Below are 16,143 nucleotides of genomic sequence, written 5' to 3'. Positions count from 1 at the left end.
CAGTGAGCACTCGATCCCTGAGAATTAGGTTGAGTCAAGTGACCATCGGTTTAGCTCTTTTTGGTAAGTGCTTTTGGCATCGCTGAGAGTGACTGTCCCAATGTTCATCCTACTGAAATGGTATGAGAGCTTTAAAATTCGTCTGAAGCGTAGCTTGGTGTTTCCGTTTTTGGTTCAAGTGTGGACTTGTGCCACTCTAATGGCTTATGTTGCCCACAATCTTTTGTGCTCTGGCTAGGAATTGGTTCGATCCACGAACCCCTACTACAGCGTTAACCACAAACATTGATGCGGGGCAACTGGCTGTAAACCTCTCTTCACCCACTCTTTATCAGGTGCCTTGTGGATGCCAAGGCTACGGCTTCCAGCTCCCACTTCTTGCCTCGGACCCAGGAAGACAAGATCCGGTTCCAGCTGGAGGCTTTCATGTTCCAGGGAGGATCCAGTCCTTCTGTACGTACTATATTGACTGAATCTGCGTTCTCCCATCTGCTTTGGTTTTGTGAACCCTTACCGGTGTCTCTTGCAGATCTACATAACTTGTACCGTGAAGGCCACTCTTGCTTCTGCACCCAGTGACGCTCTCCACAAATCCTGTTCCTTTTCCAACGGGTATGTTCATGCTGCTTAAGAACACAATGAAGCTGCCGCGTCTGATTGTTCTTGTTGCAGGTGGCTTGCTGCTGATGGGAACCACCAGGTTTGTGCTTGCTGTGACTCAACATGTGGTCCTGAAGGGGACGTGATGCTCCTATTGGGGGTAGGTAGCTGCTTAAAGATTGCTTCTGACACTTCACATGCTCTACTTGACTTGGGTATTTACCTTTCTCTAGGTGTTCATTGGGAAGGCAAGGCCTCACTCGGTCCTGTAATGGTTCAAGGACGACAGAAGACTCTAGCAAGACTTCAATAAATGGGTGTTGGAAACCCTATTGCTGACTTTCAATAAATGCACAACCTTGTTCTTGCTTCTGCTCTTCTTGTCTAGTTTAAACGCTCTGGGTTTGTGCTCTAAAGATTAGATTCATCTCATTGCTAGTTTTACTTGATCTTAGTGCTGCATTTGGCACCTCAGACATGCTCAGATTACAAAACTATACAGGTATTCAAGGGCAGGCTTAAAGATTTAGTCCTCATTTATCTCCGGCAAAATATGGAGTGCCACAAGGATCCATCCTAGGTCCTCTACCCCCCCCCCCCCCCCCCCCCCCGCCATTACCCCAATTTTACAGTGTTTGCATTGGCTATCTATGTTCCATATCAGTCACAAATTACTACTCCCCTGTAAGACCCTTAATGGTTTAGCTCCTGTATACCTAACTAGCCTTCTACCCAGGGGGCAAGGAACTTGAAAGGAAGTTGAAGTCAGGTGGGGGCTGCTATCTTTTAGCAGAACTTCACTTGCGTTAGCATTCCATTGACTCCCATTCATTCTGGTGTCATTTTGACAGCGAATAACTTTACATCTGAGGCGTTTAAAGACTCTTTGTCCATTATTTCTAAAGATACACGAGAATTTAAAAAGGGCTCCGTTACCTTCTGTACATTATTGCCCCGTAGAAACAGTTTTTGTAAAAATAGGCTAACGATTTCGTCATAACCACTCGACTCTGTCGCATTACCGTACAGACAGGAGGAGAAGCTCGCAGGCAATTAACTTAATATGGCGTACTGGCGTTACATTTTAAGATACTATACAAAATAATTAATCAGAATACTTACTCCTGCTCACTCACGCCAAAGAACTCCGTCTCTGCAAGATTAACGATGGCAGTTTGCACGCACAGCTACTAGAAGATTTACAGCTGTCAGACAGGTTGCTGATGTCGTCAAGCTTCGTTTGAGTCTGCGCGTCAGAAACGGAAGTGCTAAAAATGGGCTTCACTTGTCTCAGTTGAGTTCCAATGGGGTTGCTGTGTCCATTTCTTTTACTGTCTATGCTTCTACCACACTACAATCCATCACACTTCTTGAGGTCACAAAAAGCTGGACTTCTGGTAGTTCTTAGGATGGCAAAGTCCACTAAAAGAGGTAGAGCTTTTTTTTTTTTTTGCATTTGGCTCCCAAGATCTGGAATAGCCTCTTTGATAATGTTCAGACACACCCTCTCTGTTTTAAATCTGGATTTAAAAAAACCATCTCTTTTGCCAAGCTTTTGAATTTTTTTTTTTTTATATAGCCAAATAGGTGTACTATGGACAGCTGGATTGTGCAATGGGCATTTAAAATGTCCCTACAGGACAGGTCCTCAGAAATGGTAGTTCCCAGGAACTTGAAGCTGGAGACCCGTTCAACCATCCTGTGGATGGGGTCATGTGTGCTTTCTTTTTCCTAAAGTCCACAATGAGCTCCTTTGTCTTACTGGTGTTAAGGAGCAGGTTGTTGTCAAGACAGGAGTTGTGTCTCCTTCCTAAATGTAGGGAAATTGGTAGTCATTCTGTCCCTTCTCACTAGGGAAGTTAACTTAACCTTTGAAGAGAACTACTGTGAACTTGGTTTAAGCTCAGTTTAAAGAATTATGTTGAATCTGTTGCCCATGATGCTATAAATTCTTCTGCCAATCGGAGTCTCTGCCCCTAGGGTTCCACATGAACACCCACTTCCCAGAAGCTCTGCAGATATTTTGTATGCATCTTATGTTGTGAACTAATTGCTTTCTATATGTTGGCTAAATTCAATTGGAAAATTTTATTTGTCCTCGCATCACTGAATATAATTTATCATTTTTAGTGTGTTTCCCAATATGCCTTGACAGTCCATCACAAATCCATCACTTGCTCCGCAATGAATCCACTCTCATTCTGATGGTACCCATTCACTGGGTGAGCAAGTGATGCAATGTTACATTTTTATAAAGCTGATGAAGAAACAAACTCCTCTACATCTTGGATGACCTGAGGGTGAGCACAATTTTCATTTTAGTAATTTATTGCTTTAATCCCAAACATATATGCAGCGTCCAGTTCAAACAGAGAATTGATGTCATTGTTTTTGTTGTTGTTGTTATGCAACATGCAATTTTTTCCATGGGTGACTTGGACAGAAACATCCATAATCAAAGAAAAAAGCTGTGCAATTTAAGTAAAACTAAAAAATAAATTTTTCAAGTCAAGCCACCTTAATTTATATAGCACTTTATACAAATCAGATTGTGTCAAAGCAACTGAACAACATTAATTAGGAAAACAGTGTGTCAATAATGGAAAATGACAGTTAAAGGCAGTTCATCATTGAATTCAGTGATGTCACCATTCAGCTCAGTTTGGTTTAAATAGTATCTGTGCATTCATTTGCAATCAAGTCATCGATATCCTTGTAAAAGAAGTGACCCCAACTGAGCAAGCCAGAGGCGACAGCAGCAAGGAACCAAAACTCCATCGGTGGCAGAATGGAGAAAAAACCTTGGGAGAAACTAGGCTCAGCTGGGGGCCCAGTTCTCCTCTGACCAGAGGAAACCAGTAGTTCAATTCCAGGCTGCAGCAAAGTCAGATTGTGCAGAAGAATCATCTGTTTCCTGTGGTCTGTCCCGGTCCCCACTGTCTTTCAGGGCTGTAGAGGTCCTTTCTAGATGCTGCTCCACCATCTGGGCTGGATAAGTACTGGATCCGGGTGACTGAAGTGACCAGCTGATGGGGATACAGACTTGATCTGGTGGCTACAGTGACCTTGGAATAAGAGAGAAACAGACTAATATTAGTGTAGATGCCATTCTTCTACATTGGGTGTTATGGGAAGTGCCCCTGGTTCCAGTTTACCTAATTAATGCAGCCTAAAAATGCTTTAACGGATTTGGATTTTAGAAGCGTATTAGTGTGTTATGTGTAAGTCAGGTTAAAGAGATGGGTCTTTAATCTATATTTGATCTGCAAGAGTGTGTCTGCCTCCAAAACAATGTTAGGTAGGTTATTCCAGAGTTTAGGCGCTAAATAGGAAAAGGATCTGCCGCCCGCAGTTGACTTTGATATTTTAGGTATAATCAAGTTGCCAGAGTTTTGAAAACGCAGTGGATGTGGAGGACTATAATCTAACAAGAGCTTTTTCAAATACTGAAGTGTTGAACCATTGATGGCTTTATAAGAAATAAGCAAGATTTTAAAAACTATACAATGTTTAATACGGAGCCAGTGCAGTATTGATGCAGGCTAATATGGTCATACTTCCTGGATCTAGTAAGAACTCTAGCTGCTACATTTTGGACTTGCTGGAGTTTTCAGAATTTAGCAGAAAACTTCAGTATGCAGTGTGTTTAACACAGTCAGGTTCAAATGTGGGTGCAAAAAATCCATTAAAACTCTAGCAGAGGTTTGTCAGAACGTTTCCATTATGCTGTTGCCTTGTCGGCAAGTGAGAAATGTTAAACAAAGCAATATGCTATCTGTACTTTTACTCAAGTAATGAAGCTGTGTGCTCTGTCCGCCTCTGGTTAGAATTGACCTGCTCTCTTCATCTGATTATGGTTGTATCTCTCTATTAACGCTTGTCATCCAGTTTTTTTATATCGACTATGCATTCCGTTAGTTTTTCAAATTGGTATGTTTTGCTGGGCCAAGAAGAAATATAGAGCTGAGTATCATCAGCAAAATAGTGAAAGCTAACACCATGTTTCCTGATGATATCTCCCAAGGGTAACATGTAAAGCGTGAAGAGTAACAGCCCTAGTACTGAGCCTTGTGGTACTCCATGCTGCGCTTGTGATCGATATGAAATCTCTTCATTCACTGCTAAAAAATTGATGGCGGTCATATAAGTATGATTTAAACCATGCTAATGCCCTTCCATTAATGCCAACAAAGTGTTCTAGTCTATGCAAAAGAATGTTGTGGTCAAAATTGTGGAACGCAGCGCTAAGATCCAATAGCGTTAATAGAGAGATACAACCACAATCAGATGAAGAGAGCAGGTCAATTCTAACCAGAGGCGGATAGAGCACACAGCTTCATTACTTGAGTAAAAGTACAGATACCTCTTACTCAAGTACAAGTCAGATGTCTACTTAAGTAAAAGTAATGAAGTACTTGTTTTTAAAAGTACTTTATTATCAAGTGTACAAGAGTACATTTTCTGAAATATTCCATTACTACTGCCACAGTGCTTACATTTATCTACGGAAATGTCCTACAAAGAGTTATGAAAAATGTTAATGTTAATACCTTGGATAATGTAAAAGGAGTTGAAAGTAAAATTAAGTCATTTTCATCTTTTTAGCATATTGCTTTGTTTAACATTTCTCACTTGCCCACAAGGCAATAGCACAATGGAAACGTTCTGACAAACCTCTGCTAGAGTTTTAATGGATTTTTTGCACCCACATTTGAACCTGACTGTGTTAAACACACTGCATACTGAAGAACGAAGCAAATGCTCAGCTTACATTAATGTGTAATATCAGAAAAGAAAATTCACCTAACAATTGTGTTTCTCTGTTGTTTTCATCAATCAAATCAATAAACCTAAACCAGCAAAGAAGACAATATAGCAAAGTTCTGACACACCTCTGAACCTGACCATGTTATACACGCAGCATAGAAGAGAAAATACTATAATTTTAAATAATACTGTGCTGCACAGTAATATAAAAATAGACAATAAAATAAAATAACAACTGTTCAAATAAACACCTAGTACAACACTACAACTATAAATTCCATAAAACTTCAATAACAAACAAATCATATTGTTAATTAAAAGCTTGTCTAAAAAGATGAGTCTTTAAGTGTTTTTTAAAAGATTCCAGAGAACTCATAGATTTCAGAGCTAAGCCACAACCCAGAAAGCACGGTCACCTCTTGTGTTAAGATGTGTTCTGGGAACAATTAAAAGATCTTGGCCTGAAGACCTCAAAGACCCACATGGAGTATTTATATGCAATAGATCCTGGATGTAAGAGGGTGCTTGACCATGCAAGGCTCTGAAAGTAATGACCAGAATTTTAAAATGCACTCTATATCCACATGAACACATGATCTGTAAAAATTGGTAGCCTGAATGCACTGTAAGTCGCTTTGGATAAAAGCGTCTGCTAAATGCATAAATTTAATTTAAATGTAATAATTTCATATCCAACAGGAAGCCAATGAAGGGCCTTACGCACAAGACTAATGTGTGATCTCTTGCTGGTCCTAGAAATAAAAGGATGAACAAGCATCTTCCTCTCTTTTTTAAAAAACCATAGATCTAACCTTAGCAATGTTCCTGAGGTGGAAAAAAACAGGTACGAACCACAAACTTAACATGACTGTTAAAACACATCGATCTGTCAAAAATGACACCCAGATTTCTCATGTCACTACAGTCAGATGATGATAGACCCTCAAGGACCTGCCTAATCTTAAGGGTAATGTTGTCTGGGGCAAAAATCATCACCTCTTTTATCTGTATTAAGCAGATAAAACGTTCTTAGCTTCCTATTGGGTAGTGATGTTCTTTACTTTTCTAAATTTGGGATGAATAAACTCTACAAGCCCAGAGGAGAATCAAAGTTAATCAATTAAGCTGAAAGGGGAGGAGCCACATTAATTCAAAGCTCTACTAAATAGCAAAGCCAACACTGATGTGTATTGTAGCATTGTGCCAAACTTTGTTAGAATGGAGTTCTTGCAAGGCGTATTAGTGTTGGTTGTGATTGTGGCTTTTGATCTGAAGAGTGCATTGGGAAGTTTGAAACTCCGTCAAAGTTAGTGGTGGGCAGAGCGAGGCTTCATGAAACACTGAAACAGTTGAAGCAAAGTGCCGTATTTGTTTCGAGGCTTCGAAACTTTACCGACACCCGTCTCCACGGTGACACCTAGTGGCCAATTGCCCATGTTATCTGAAACAACTTTGACAACAAGCCATTTAAAAATAAATAAAAATATTTTGTTTTCGTTAATGTGGTGATATTTTAAAATCCTATAATAATATCCTATATAATCCTATATCATAATAATAACTAGGTTATTTTGGTCATGAAAAATGAATAAAACAAATAAATCCACAATGGTCTAATTTTTTTTTTTTTTTTTAAAGATTTTTATTCAAAAATATTAATTGCTCTGCTGTGGAAGGGCTTAGCCTACTTCTTTTTTTACTGATAATTTCTCCAGCCTTAGAAAAAATTCTCTCACAAGGGACACTTGTTGCTGGCATGCATAGATATTTTTTAGCAAGGACATACAAATGAGGAAAAATCACAGCTCTCTCTTTCCAGTAACTTAGTGGATCATGGGTTCTTGGCAAAAATGCATCTTTTAGGTACTTTTTAACTTCTACTGTGGCATCTGCTGTGGCACTGTGTATCGCCTGGGTTTCATGGATACGACTATCAAAAGTTCCCATAAACTGTCCTGGGTTTCTGTTGTTGATGTTGTTGTTGATGATGATGATGATGGGCCTGATGTTGACTGTGGCTCTGAATGAAAGTAAAAACAACAATTAGTTACTAAGTCTAAACTGACAGCATATATGAAGTATAAGTCACATAATTATTCAGATGACATAACTCCATAATGTCAGATGAAGAGTGAAACTGCTTACCAGGAGTTGCTGTGTTTGAACGCATCAGCGAAGCACACTCCAGTGTGATCTGCTTTTCAGCCTCCTGGGCTTTGGCAGGATTTCCAAAACCCACATTTTTGAACCTTGGGTCCAGCAGTGTAGCCAGAGCCAAGGCTCTGAATGACTCGTACCCACCACATCTTGAGTGCAGACCTTCTTGCAGGTGTGTGCCTGTTCAAAACACAAGCAAACCATATTGGTTATATTGATAAAAAATAATATGACAGTTGTGGCCAATACATTACATACAGTAGTATGGTCATTGTGGCCTACCTAATCGTGCAGTTGATTCCTGTGCTGATTGGCCTTTTTTCTGCGATAGCTTGTGCTGCAACATCCTGTAAAGTGGTATGAGCTTTGAAACAGACACTCTCTGTTCCTCTGACAACTCTGTCGTTGCGAGTTTGAAAAGCTGCAGTAGTGACAATGATTCTTGTATAATGTTATACTCAAAACTTGTCAGCGGAGCAGTATCACTGTTTAAATTTGATAGCGCTGCACCCACTGGCTCTCGTTGCTCATACAAGCGCTGCAACATGTCGTAAGTGCTGTTCCATCTTGTGTCCACCTCCTGCATCAGTTTCAGAGCTGGTCTGCCCATCAAGCCCTGCATCTCCACAAGCTTGTCCTTTGCTTTGCAGCTGGATCTAAATAACCCCACTATCTTTCTGGCTTTCTGTCGTATTTCATTGATGAGTGGGGTTTGATCTAGGGCCTTTTTTACAATTAAATTTAAATTGTGGGCAAAACATGGGACATGCCGAAGGTTCAGTAGCTGGGCACTTAAGATCATGTTGGATGCATTATCAGTCACCATACACTGAACTTTGGTGGTTATTCCCCACTCGGCCATTAGCAAAGCTTTAGCCTCCATGAGATGCTGGGCTGTGTGTGTTTGGTAAAACCTCCTTACACCCAGTACAACAGTTGCCAGCTTTGCCTCTGGTGTTATGTAGTGGCAAGTAACACCAAGGTATCCGTCCATATTAATGGAGGACCACATGTCAGCTGTAAGGCTAACAAAATCTGCCTTTTTTAGGTCCTCCATTGTCTTCTCCTTAGAAATGTTGTACCTTTCGGTTACCATCGTTTTAAGTGCCTTCCGGGATGGGAGGACATAGCTTGGATCAAGTTTGTTCACAAAAGCCATGAAACCCTCATCCTCCACGATAGTGAAGGGCTGCAAATCCTTTACCACCATGTCTACAAGAGCCTCATCCAATTCCCTCTGTCTGCCTTTTAAAAGAAAATAAAGATAAAAGATTAAAAGTACTTTCACAAAACTAAATTTCAAAAAAAATAAAAGCTTTTTCAAGTTTGGAAAAGTTTATGCTCAGTGTGCAAAGACAGATCAAATACAATATAAAATTACAACAATTAGGAAAACCAAAATGTTGTCTTCAAGCCTATAAAAATATCTATGTAATACAGTGACTAAGTTTGTGAGATGTTACATTTACATATTCAGAGTGAAGCTGTTTTCAACATGATTGGGAGTTTTGGAAAATATTGACGTTACGTTGTAAGGCTGGTGGACACAAGCCTAAGTCTATTTAAAACTATGGACTTTCTAAACAGTGTTACATGAAGTACATATTATATCAAACAATGTATACCTTGTTTAGATGGCCCAGCAGTGTCAGTAGCAGGCCTAGGTACAGGGGGAATGTTACCATCCTCTGCACACTGCAAAATGGCAGGATGAGTGCTCCTCAAATGGCGCATCATGGATGATGTATTGTTGAAGTAGGCTAGCTGCCTATCACAATACATACATCTCACTTTATTTGGGGTTTCCAAATGGAAATGCTCCCACACCACAGATTTACGGCATCTCTTCTGTGGAGCCTCCATTTCTATCTATTCTATTAATGTCTATATATATCTATCTATCTATGAATCTATATATTTATGAAAGTATATATATATATATATATATATATATATATGAATCTCTCTCTCTCTCTCTCTCTCTCTCTATATATATTAATATATGAATCTATATATAAATTTATATATCTATGAATCTATCTATCTATATATATATGAATCTATCTAAATTCTATATCTCTAACTACTGTGCTATCTGTCAATATCTAACTTAGCCTATATAAATGTGTCACTATATCTATCCTAACTATCTGTCACTGTCTTTAGTTTATCAGTAAATATATTTAACTTAAATGTAACCTAAATATAACTAACTAAATCGCACTATAAATGTCAATAAATCGTAAACGCTATCTCAAAATCTTTCTCCTCTCACAAAAACCCACGAGGTGAAGGTGCATTAACTCCTCTTTTAAACTTTGTGGCAGTTGAGACAGATGTGCGATTGTGTGGTTTGTTCCCGCCCCTGTCAATCAAACGCAGACTCGGCAAGCGTGCCACCTGTCGGTCGAGACACTTATGAAACGCGCAGAAGCTTCGTTTAGCCATAGTCACGTGACATGGGTGTTTTGAATCACAGTTCGGAGCAGTGTTTCGAAACATCTACGCTTCGGGATCTCGACACTGTGTCGAAACGTTAGTTTCGCGTCAGCCATCCCTAGTCAAAGTCCAAGCAGCAGAAAGCCGCAATCAGCTCCAGCTTCCAGAGTTCCTGATCTTTCATCTCAAGGGTTCTTGGATCCTTTCCAAAAGGCTTCTCAGCTTCCGAGTCTTGACTACAGAAAATTTGCACAAGACCCTCTTGGTCTTCAGGAGAAGCAGCTGTTGCAGGGTCCAGTCAAGCCTTTGGACTGGAAGTTTCCCATCGTTCCAGAGGTGCAACGTGAGTTGGCGGTGAACTTCCAGTTGAGGAAACCTGTGACTCCCAGTAGTGTGGCTGTTCAATGCAGTGAGGACCGGGTTCATGTGGAGGTAAAGAAGGATATGTTCAGCAATGGTCAACTGATCCAGCCATCTGGTTTGTCTATGGGAGGCTGTGCTGTTGTTGGTGAGGATTCTGCCTCTGGGGTGCTCATCCTCGAATATGCACTACAGGACTGCAATAGTGTGCTGATGGTAAGAATGGTTACGTCTTCCTGGATTAACCAATAAAAGCAAGGGTTGTTCACTAGTATTTGTTGAATGTTAAATCTCCACAGAACCTTTCAGTTTCTGAAACCTGATAACTGACAGCTGCTTTGGGGAACTGCTAGAAACCCCCTTCTTGAACCTTATTTTTAAGTGTAATTGAACCGAACCCATTTGGTAACCACTTCCGTCTCTTACAGATGACTGCGGATGAGCTAGTCTACACCTTTGCTCTTACCTACACCCCTGTGGCATTTGCTGGCACGCCGATTACCCGTACTGAGGGTGCAGTTGTTGGCGTTCAATGCCACTATCAAAGGTAAGCGACTGACTGGATGTCTTCAAGCAGTGTCTTATGGTGTTGTAACCAGAAAACGGTTTATTTGGTATCCCCTTGAACGACAGGCTCCATAATGTGAGCAGTGATGCTTTGAATCCAACTTGGGTTCCTTATGCTTCAACGGAGGTTGCTGAAGATGTCTTGGTGTTCTCCATGAAGCTCATGCTGGGTTTGTGTAGTTTCTTTAGATCTTAAGCCTTGTGAAATGAGGCTGTGCCTAAACCGTTCTTTCCTCTTGCAGATGACTGGGCCAATCAGAGGCCTTCAAATGTGTACTACTTGGGTGACATTATTAATATTGAAGCATCTGTGAAGGTGTACAACCACGTCCCCCTGCGTGTGTTTGTGGACAACTGTGTGGCCACCCAAGTACCTGAAGTGACTTCTGTTCCGAGATATTCCCTCATTGAGAATCATGGGTAAAGTCCTGTTACTTCTCTAGAATGGTTTCAGTTTGTTCAGTGAGCACTCGATCCCTGAGAATTAGGTTGAGTCAAGTGACCATCGGTTTAGCTCTTTTTGGTAAGTGCTTTTGGCATCGCTGAGAGTGACTGTCCCAATGTTCATCCTACTGAAATGGTATGAGAGCTTTAAAATTCGTCTGAAGCGTAGCTTGGTGTTTCCGTTTTTGGTTCAAGTGTGGACTTGTGCCCACTCTAATGGCTTATGTTGCCCACAATCTTTTGTGCTCTGGCTAGGAATTGGTTCGATCCACGAACCCCTACTACAGCGTTAACCACAAACATTGATGTGGGCAACTGGCTGTAAACCTCTCTTCACCCACTCTTTATCAGGTGCCTTGTGGATGCCAAGGCTACGGCTTCCAGCTCCCACTTCTTGCCTCGGACCCAGGAAGACAAGATCCGGTTCCAGCTGGAGGCTTTCATGTTCCAGGGAGGATCCAGTCCTTCTGTACGTACTATATTGACTGAATCTGCGTTCTCCCATCTGCTTTGGTTTTGTGAACCCTTACCGGTGTCTCTTGCAGATCTACATAACTTGTACCGTGAAGGCCACTCTTGCTTCTGCACCCAGTGACGCTCTCCACAAATCCTGTTCCTTTTCCAACGGGTATGTTCATGCTGCTTAAGAACACAATGAAGCTGCCGCGTCTGATTGTTCTTGTTGCAGGTGGCTTGCTGCTGATGGGAACCACCAGGTTTGTGCTTGCTGTGACTCAACATGTGGTCCTGAAGGGGGACGTGATGCTCCTGTTGGGGGTAGGTAGCTGCTTAAAGATTGCTTCTGACACTTCACATGCTCTACTTGACTTGGGTATTTACCTTTCTCTAGGTGTTCATTGGGAAGGCAAGGCCTCACTCGGTCCTGTAATGGTTCAAGGACGACAGAAGACTCTAGCAAGACTTCAATAAATGGGTGTTGGAAACCCTATTGCTGACTTTCAATAAATGCACAACCTTGTTCTTGCTTCTGCTCTTCTTGTCTAGTTTAAACGCTCTGGGTTTGTGCTCTAAAGATTAGATTCATCTCATTGCTAGTTTTACTTGATCTTAGTGCTGCATTTGGCACCTCAGACATGCTCAGATTACAAAACTATACAGGTATTCAAGGGCAGGCTTAAAGATTTAGTCCTCATTTATCTCCGGCAAAATATGGAGTGCCACAAGGATCCATCCTAGGTCCTCTATTCCCCCCCCCCCCCCCCCCCCCATTACCCCAATTTTACAGTGTTTGCATTGGCTATCTATGTTCCATATCAGTCACAAATTACTACTCCCCTGTAAGACCCTTAATGGTTTAGCTCCTGTATACCTAACTAGCCTTCTACCCAGGGGGCAAGGAACTTGAAAGGAAGTTGAAGTCAGGTGGGGGCTGCTATCTTTTAGCAGAACTTCACTTGCGTTAGCATTCCCATTGACTCCCATTCATTCTGGTGTCATTTTGACAGCGAATAACTTTACATCTGAGGCGTTTAAAGACTCTTTGTCCATTATTTCTAAAGATACACGAGAACTTAAAAAGGGCTCCGTTACCTTCTGTTACATTATTGCCCCGTAGAAACAGTTTTTGTAAAAATAGGCTAACGATTTCGTCATAACCACTTGACTCTGTCGCATTACCGTACAGACAGGAGAAGCTCGCAGGCAATTAACTTAATATGGCGTACTGGCGTTACATTTTAAAATACTATACAAAATAATTAATCAGAATACTTACTCCTGCTCACTCACGCCAAAGAACTCCGTCTCTGCAAGCTTAACGATGGCAGTTTGCACGCACAGCTACTAGAAGATTTACAGCTGTCAGACAGGTTGCTGATGTCATCAAGCTTCGTTTGAGTCTGCGTGTCAGAAACGGAAGTGCTAAAAACGGGCTTCACTTGTCTCAGTTGAGTTCCAATGGGGTTGCTGTGTCCATTTCTTTTACTGTCTATGCTTCTACCACACTACAATCCATCACACTCCTTGAGGTCACAAAAAGCTGGACTTCTGGTAGTTCTTAGGATGGCAAAGTCCACTAAAAGAGGTAGAGCTTTTTTTTTTTTTTTGCATTTGGCTCCCAAGATCTGGAATAGCCTCTTTGATAATGTTCAGACACACCCTCTCTGTTTTAAATCTGGATTTAAAAAACCATCTCTTTTGCCAAGCTTTTGAATTTTTTTTTTTTTTATAGCCAAATAGGTGTACTATGGACAGCTGGATTGTGCAATGGGCATTTAAAATGTCCCTACAGGACAGGTCCTCAGAAATGGTAGTTCCCAGGAACTTGAAGCTGGAGACCCGTTCAACCATCCTGTGGATGGGGTCATGTGTGCTTTCTTTTTCCTGAAGTCCACAATGAGCTCCTTTGTCTTACTGGTGTTAAGGAGCAGGTTGTTGTCAAGACAGGAGTTGTGTCTCCTTCCTAAATGTGGGGAAATTGGTAGTCATTCTGTCCCTTCTCACTAGGGAAGTTAACTTAACCTTTGAAGAGAACTACTGTGAACTTGGTTTAAGCTCAGTTTAAAGAATTATGTTGAATCTGTTGCCCATGATGCTATAAATTCTTCTGCCAATCGGAGTCTCTGCCCCTAGGGTTCCACATGAACACCCACTTCCCAGAAGCTCTGCAGATATTTTGTATGCATCTTATGTTGTGAACTAATTGCTTTCTATATGTTGGCTAAATTCAATTGGACAATTTTATTTGTCCTCGCATCACTGAATATAATTTATCATTTTTAGTGTGTTTCCCAATATGCCTTGACAGTCCATCACAAATCCATCACTTGCTCCGCAATGAAACCACTCTCATTCTGATGGTACCCATTCACTGGGTGAGCAAGTGATGCAATGTTACATTTTTATAAAGCTGATGAAGAAACAAACTCCTCTACATCTTGGATGACCTGAGGGTGAGCACAATTTTCATTTTAGTAATTTATTGCTTTAATCCCAAACATATATGCAGCGTCCAGTTCAAACAGAGAATTGATGTCATTGTTTTTGTTGTTGTTGTTATGCAACATGCAATTTTTTCCATGGGTGACTTGGACAGAAACATCCATAATCAAAGAAAAAAGCTGTGCAATTTAAGTAAAACTAAAAAATAAATTTTTCAAGTCAAGCCACCTTAATTTATATAGCACTTTATACAAATCAGATTGTGTCAAAGCAACTGAACAACATTAATTAGGAAAACAGTGTGTCAATAATGGAAAATGACAGTTAAAGGCAGTTCATCATTGAATTCAGTGATGTCACCATTCAGCTCAGTTTGGTTTAAATAGTATCTGTGCATTCATTTGCAATCAAGTCAACGATATCCTTGTAAAAGAAGTGACCCCAACTGAGCAAGCCAGAGGCGACAGCAGCAAGGAACCAAAACTCCATCGGTGGCAGAATGGAGAAAAAACCTTGGGAGAAACTAGGCTCAGCTGGGGGCCCAGTTCTCCTCTGACCAGAGGAAACCAGTAGTTCAATTCCAGGCTGCAGCAAAGTCAGATTGTGCAGAAGAATCATCTGTTTCCTGTGGTCTGTCCCGGTCCCCCACTGTCTTTCAGGGCTGTAGAGGTCCTTTCTAGATGCTGCTCCACCATCTGGGCTGGATAAGTACTGGATCCGGGTGACTGAAGTGACCAGCTGATGGGGATACAGACTTGATCTGGTGGCTACAGTGACCTTGGAATAAGAGAGAAACAGACTAATATTAGTGTAGATGCCATTCTTCTACATTGGGTGTTATGGAAGTGCCCCTGGTTCCAGTTTACCTAATTAATGCAGCCTAAAAATGCTTTAACGGATTTGGATTTTAGAAGCGTATTAGTGTGTTATGTGTAAGTCAGGTTAAAGAGATGGGTCTTTAATCTATATTTGATCTGCAAGAGTGTGTCTGCCTCCAAAACAATGTTAGGTAGGTTATTCCAGAGTTTAGGCGCTAAATAGGAAAAGGATCTGCCGCCCGCAGTTGACTTTGATATTTTAGGTATAATCAAGTTGCCAGAGTTTTGAAAACGCAGTGGATGTGGAGGACTATAATCTAACAAGAGCTTTTTCAAATACTGAAGTGTTGAACCATTGATGGCTTTATAAGAAATAAGCAAGATTTTAAAAACTATACAATGTTTAATACGGAGCCAGTGCAGTATTGATGCAGGCTAATATGGTCATACTTCCTGGATCTAGTAAGAACTCTAGCTGCTACATTTTGGACTTGCTGGAGTTTTCAGAATTTAGCAGAAAACTTCAGTATGCAGTGTGTTTAACACAGTCAGGTTCAAATGTGGGTGCAAAAAATCCATTAAAACTCTAGCAGAGGTTTGTCAGAACGTTTCCATTATGCTGTTGCCTTGTCGGCAAGTGAGAAATGTTAAACAAAGCAATATGCTATCTGTACTTTTACTCAAGTAATGAAGCTGTGTGCTCTGTCCGCCTCTGGTTAGAATTGACCTGCTCTCTTCATCTGATTGTTGTTGTATCTCTCTATTAACGCTTGTCATCCAGTTTTTTTATATCGACTATGCATTCCGTTAGTTTTTCAAATTGGTATGTTTTGCTGGGCCAAGAAGAAATATAGAGCTGAGTATTATCAGCAAAACAGTGAAAGCTAACACCATGTTTCCTGATGATATCTCCCAAGGGTAACATGTAAAGCGTGAAGAGTAACAGCCCTAGTACTGAGCCTTGTGGTACTCCATGCTGCGCTTGTGATCGATATGATACCTCTTCATTCACTGCTAAAAAATTGATGGCGGTCATATAAGTATGATTTAAACCATGCTAATGCCCTTCCATTAATGCCAACAAAGTTTT

At 40.9% G+C, this 16,143-nt stretch overlaps 3 protein-coding genes across 3 annotated transcripts; 2 read left to right on the top strand and 1 right to left on the bottom strand.

Annotated features, from left to right (window-relative positions):
* The first annotated feature begins 305 nt into the window (after positions 1-305).
* LOC113079109 (POM121 and ZP3 fusion protein-like) lies at positions 306-968 on the top strand. The gene is made up of 4 exons (XM_026251310.1): positions 306-453; positions 530-612; positions 673-760; positions 834-968. The coding sequence occupies exons 1-4, from the start codon at positions 427-429 to the stop codon at positions 870-872; spliced, it is 237 nt and encodes a 78-aa protein (XP_026107095.1). The 5' UTR covers positions 306-426; the 3' UTR covers positions 873-968.
* A 5,602-nt stretch (positions 969-6,570) lies between these two features.
* LOC113079105 (zona pellucida sperm-binding protein 3-like) lies at positions 6,571-12,319 on the top strand. The gene is made up of 9 exons (XM_026251305.1): positions 6,571-6,674; positions 10,092-10,539; positions 10,752-10,870; positions 10,957-11,060; positions 11,133-11,310; positions 11,686-11,803; positions 11,880-11,962; positions 12,023-12,111; positions 12,185-12,319. Exons 1-9 carry the CDS (start codon positions 6,586-6,588, stop codon positions 12,262-12,264), a joined length of 1,308 nt encoding a protein of 435 aa, XP_026107090.1. The 5' UTR covers positions 6,571-6,585; the 3' UTR covers positions 12,265-12,319.
* LOC113079102 (zinc finger BED domain-containing protein 4-like) lies at positions 7,309-9,438 on the bottom strand. The gene is made up of 3 exons (XM_026251299.1): positions 9,150-9,438; positions 7,807-8,769; positions 7,309-7,704 (listed from the first exon to the last, which is right to left on the bottom strand). The coding sequence occupies exons 1-3, from the start codon at positions 9,385-9,387 to the stop codon at positions 7,424-7,426; spliced, it is 1,482 nt and encodes a 493-aa protein (XP_026107084.1). The 5' UTR covers positions 9,388-9,438; the 3' UTR covers positions 7,309-7,423.
* Positions 12,320-16,143: the final 3,824 nt, after the last annotated feature.

The sequence above is a fragment of the Carassius auratus genome, unplaced genomic scaffold (genome assembly GCF_003368295.1).
Source record: "Carassius auratus strain Wakin unplaced genomic scaffold, ASM336829v1 scaf_tig00027160, whole genome shotgun sequence".
NCBI classification, from domain to species: Eukaryota; Metazoa; Chordata; class Actinopteri; order Cypriniformes; family Cyprinidae; genus Carassius; species Carassius auratus.
This window is presented reverse-complemented; position numbering and strand designations above follow the sequence as displayed.

Excerpts from the sequence above, each read along its gene's own strand:
- LOC113079109 (XM_026251310.1), top strand. The coding sequence starts at position 427 with ATGTTCCAGGGAGGATCCAGTCCTTCT. Across the intron at positions 454-529 it reads AGGGAGGATCCAGTCCTTCT|ATCTACATAACTTGTACCGT; the intron begins GTACGTACTATA and ends TGTCTCTTGCAG. Across the intron at positions 613-672 it reads TCCTGTTCCTTTTCCAACGG|GTGGCTTGCTGCTGATGGGA; the intron begins GTATGTTCATGC and ends TTCTTGTTGCAG.
- LOC113079105 (XM_026251305.1), top strand. The coding sequence starts at position 6,586 with ATGGAGTTCTTGCAAGGCGTATTAGTGTTGGTTGTGATTGTGGCTTTT. Across the intron at positions 11,804-11,879 it reads AGGGAGGATCCAGTCCTTCT|ATCTACATAACTTGTACCGT; the intron begins GTACGTACTATA and ends TGTCTCTTGCAG. Across the intron at positions 11,963-12,022 it reads TCCTGTTCCTTTTCCAACGG|GTGGCTTGCTGCTGATGGGA; the intron begins GTATGTTCATGC and ends TTCTTGTTGCAG.
- LOC113079102 (XM_026251299.1), bottom strand. The coding sequence starts at position 9,387 with ATGGAGGCTCCACAGAAGAGATGCCGTAAATCTGTGGTGTGGGAGCAT. Across the intron at positions 8,770-9,149 it reads TGCTGGGCCATCTAAACAAG|GCAGACAGAGGGAATTGGAT; the intron begins GTATACATTGTT and ends TTCTTTTAAAAG. Across the intron at positions 7,705-7,806 it reads GGAATCAACTGCACGATTAG|GCACACACCTGCAAGAAGGT; the intron begins GTAGGCCACAAT and ends TGTTTTGAACAG.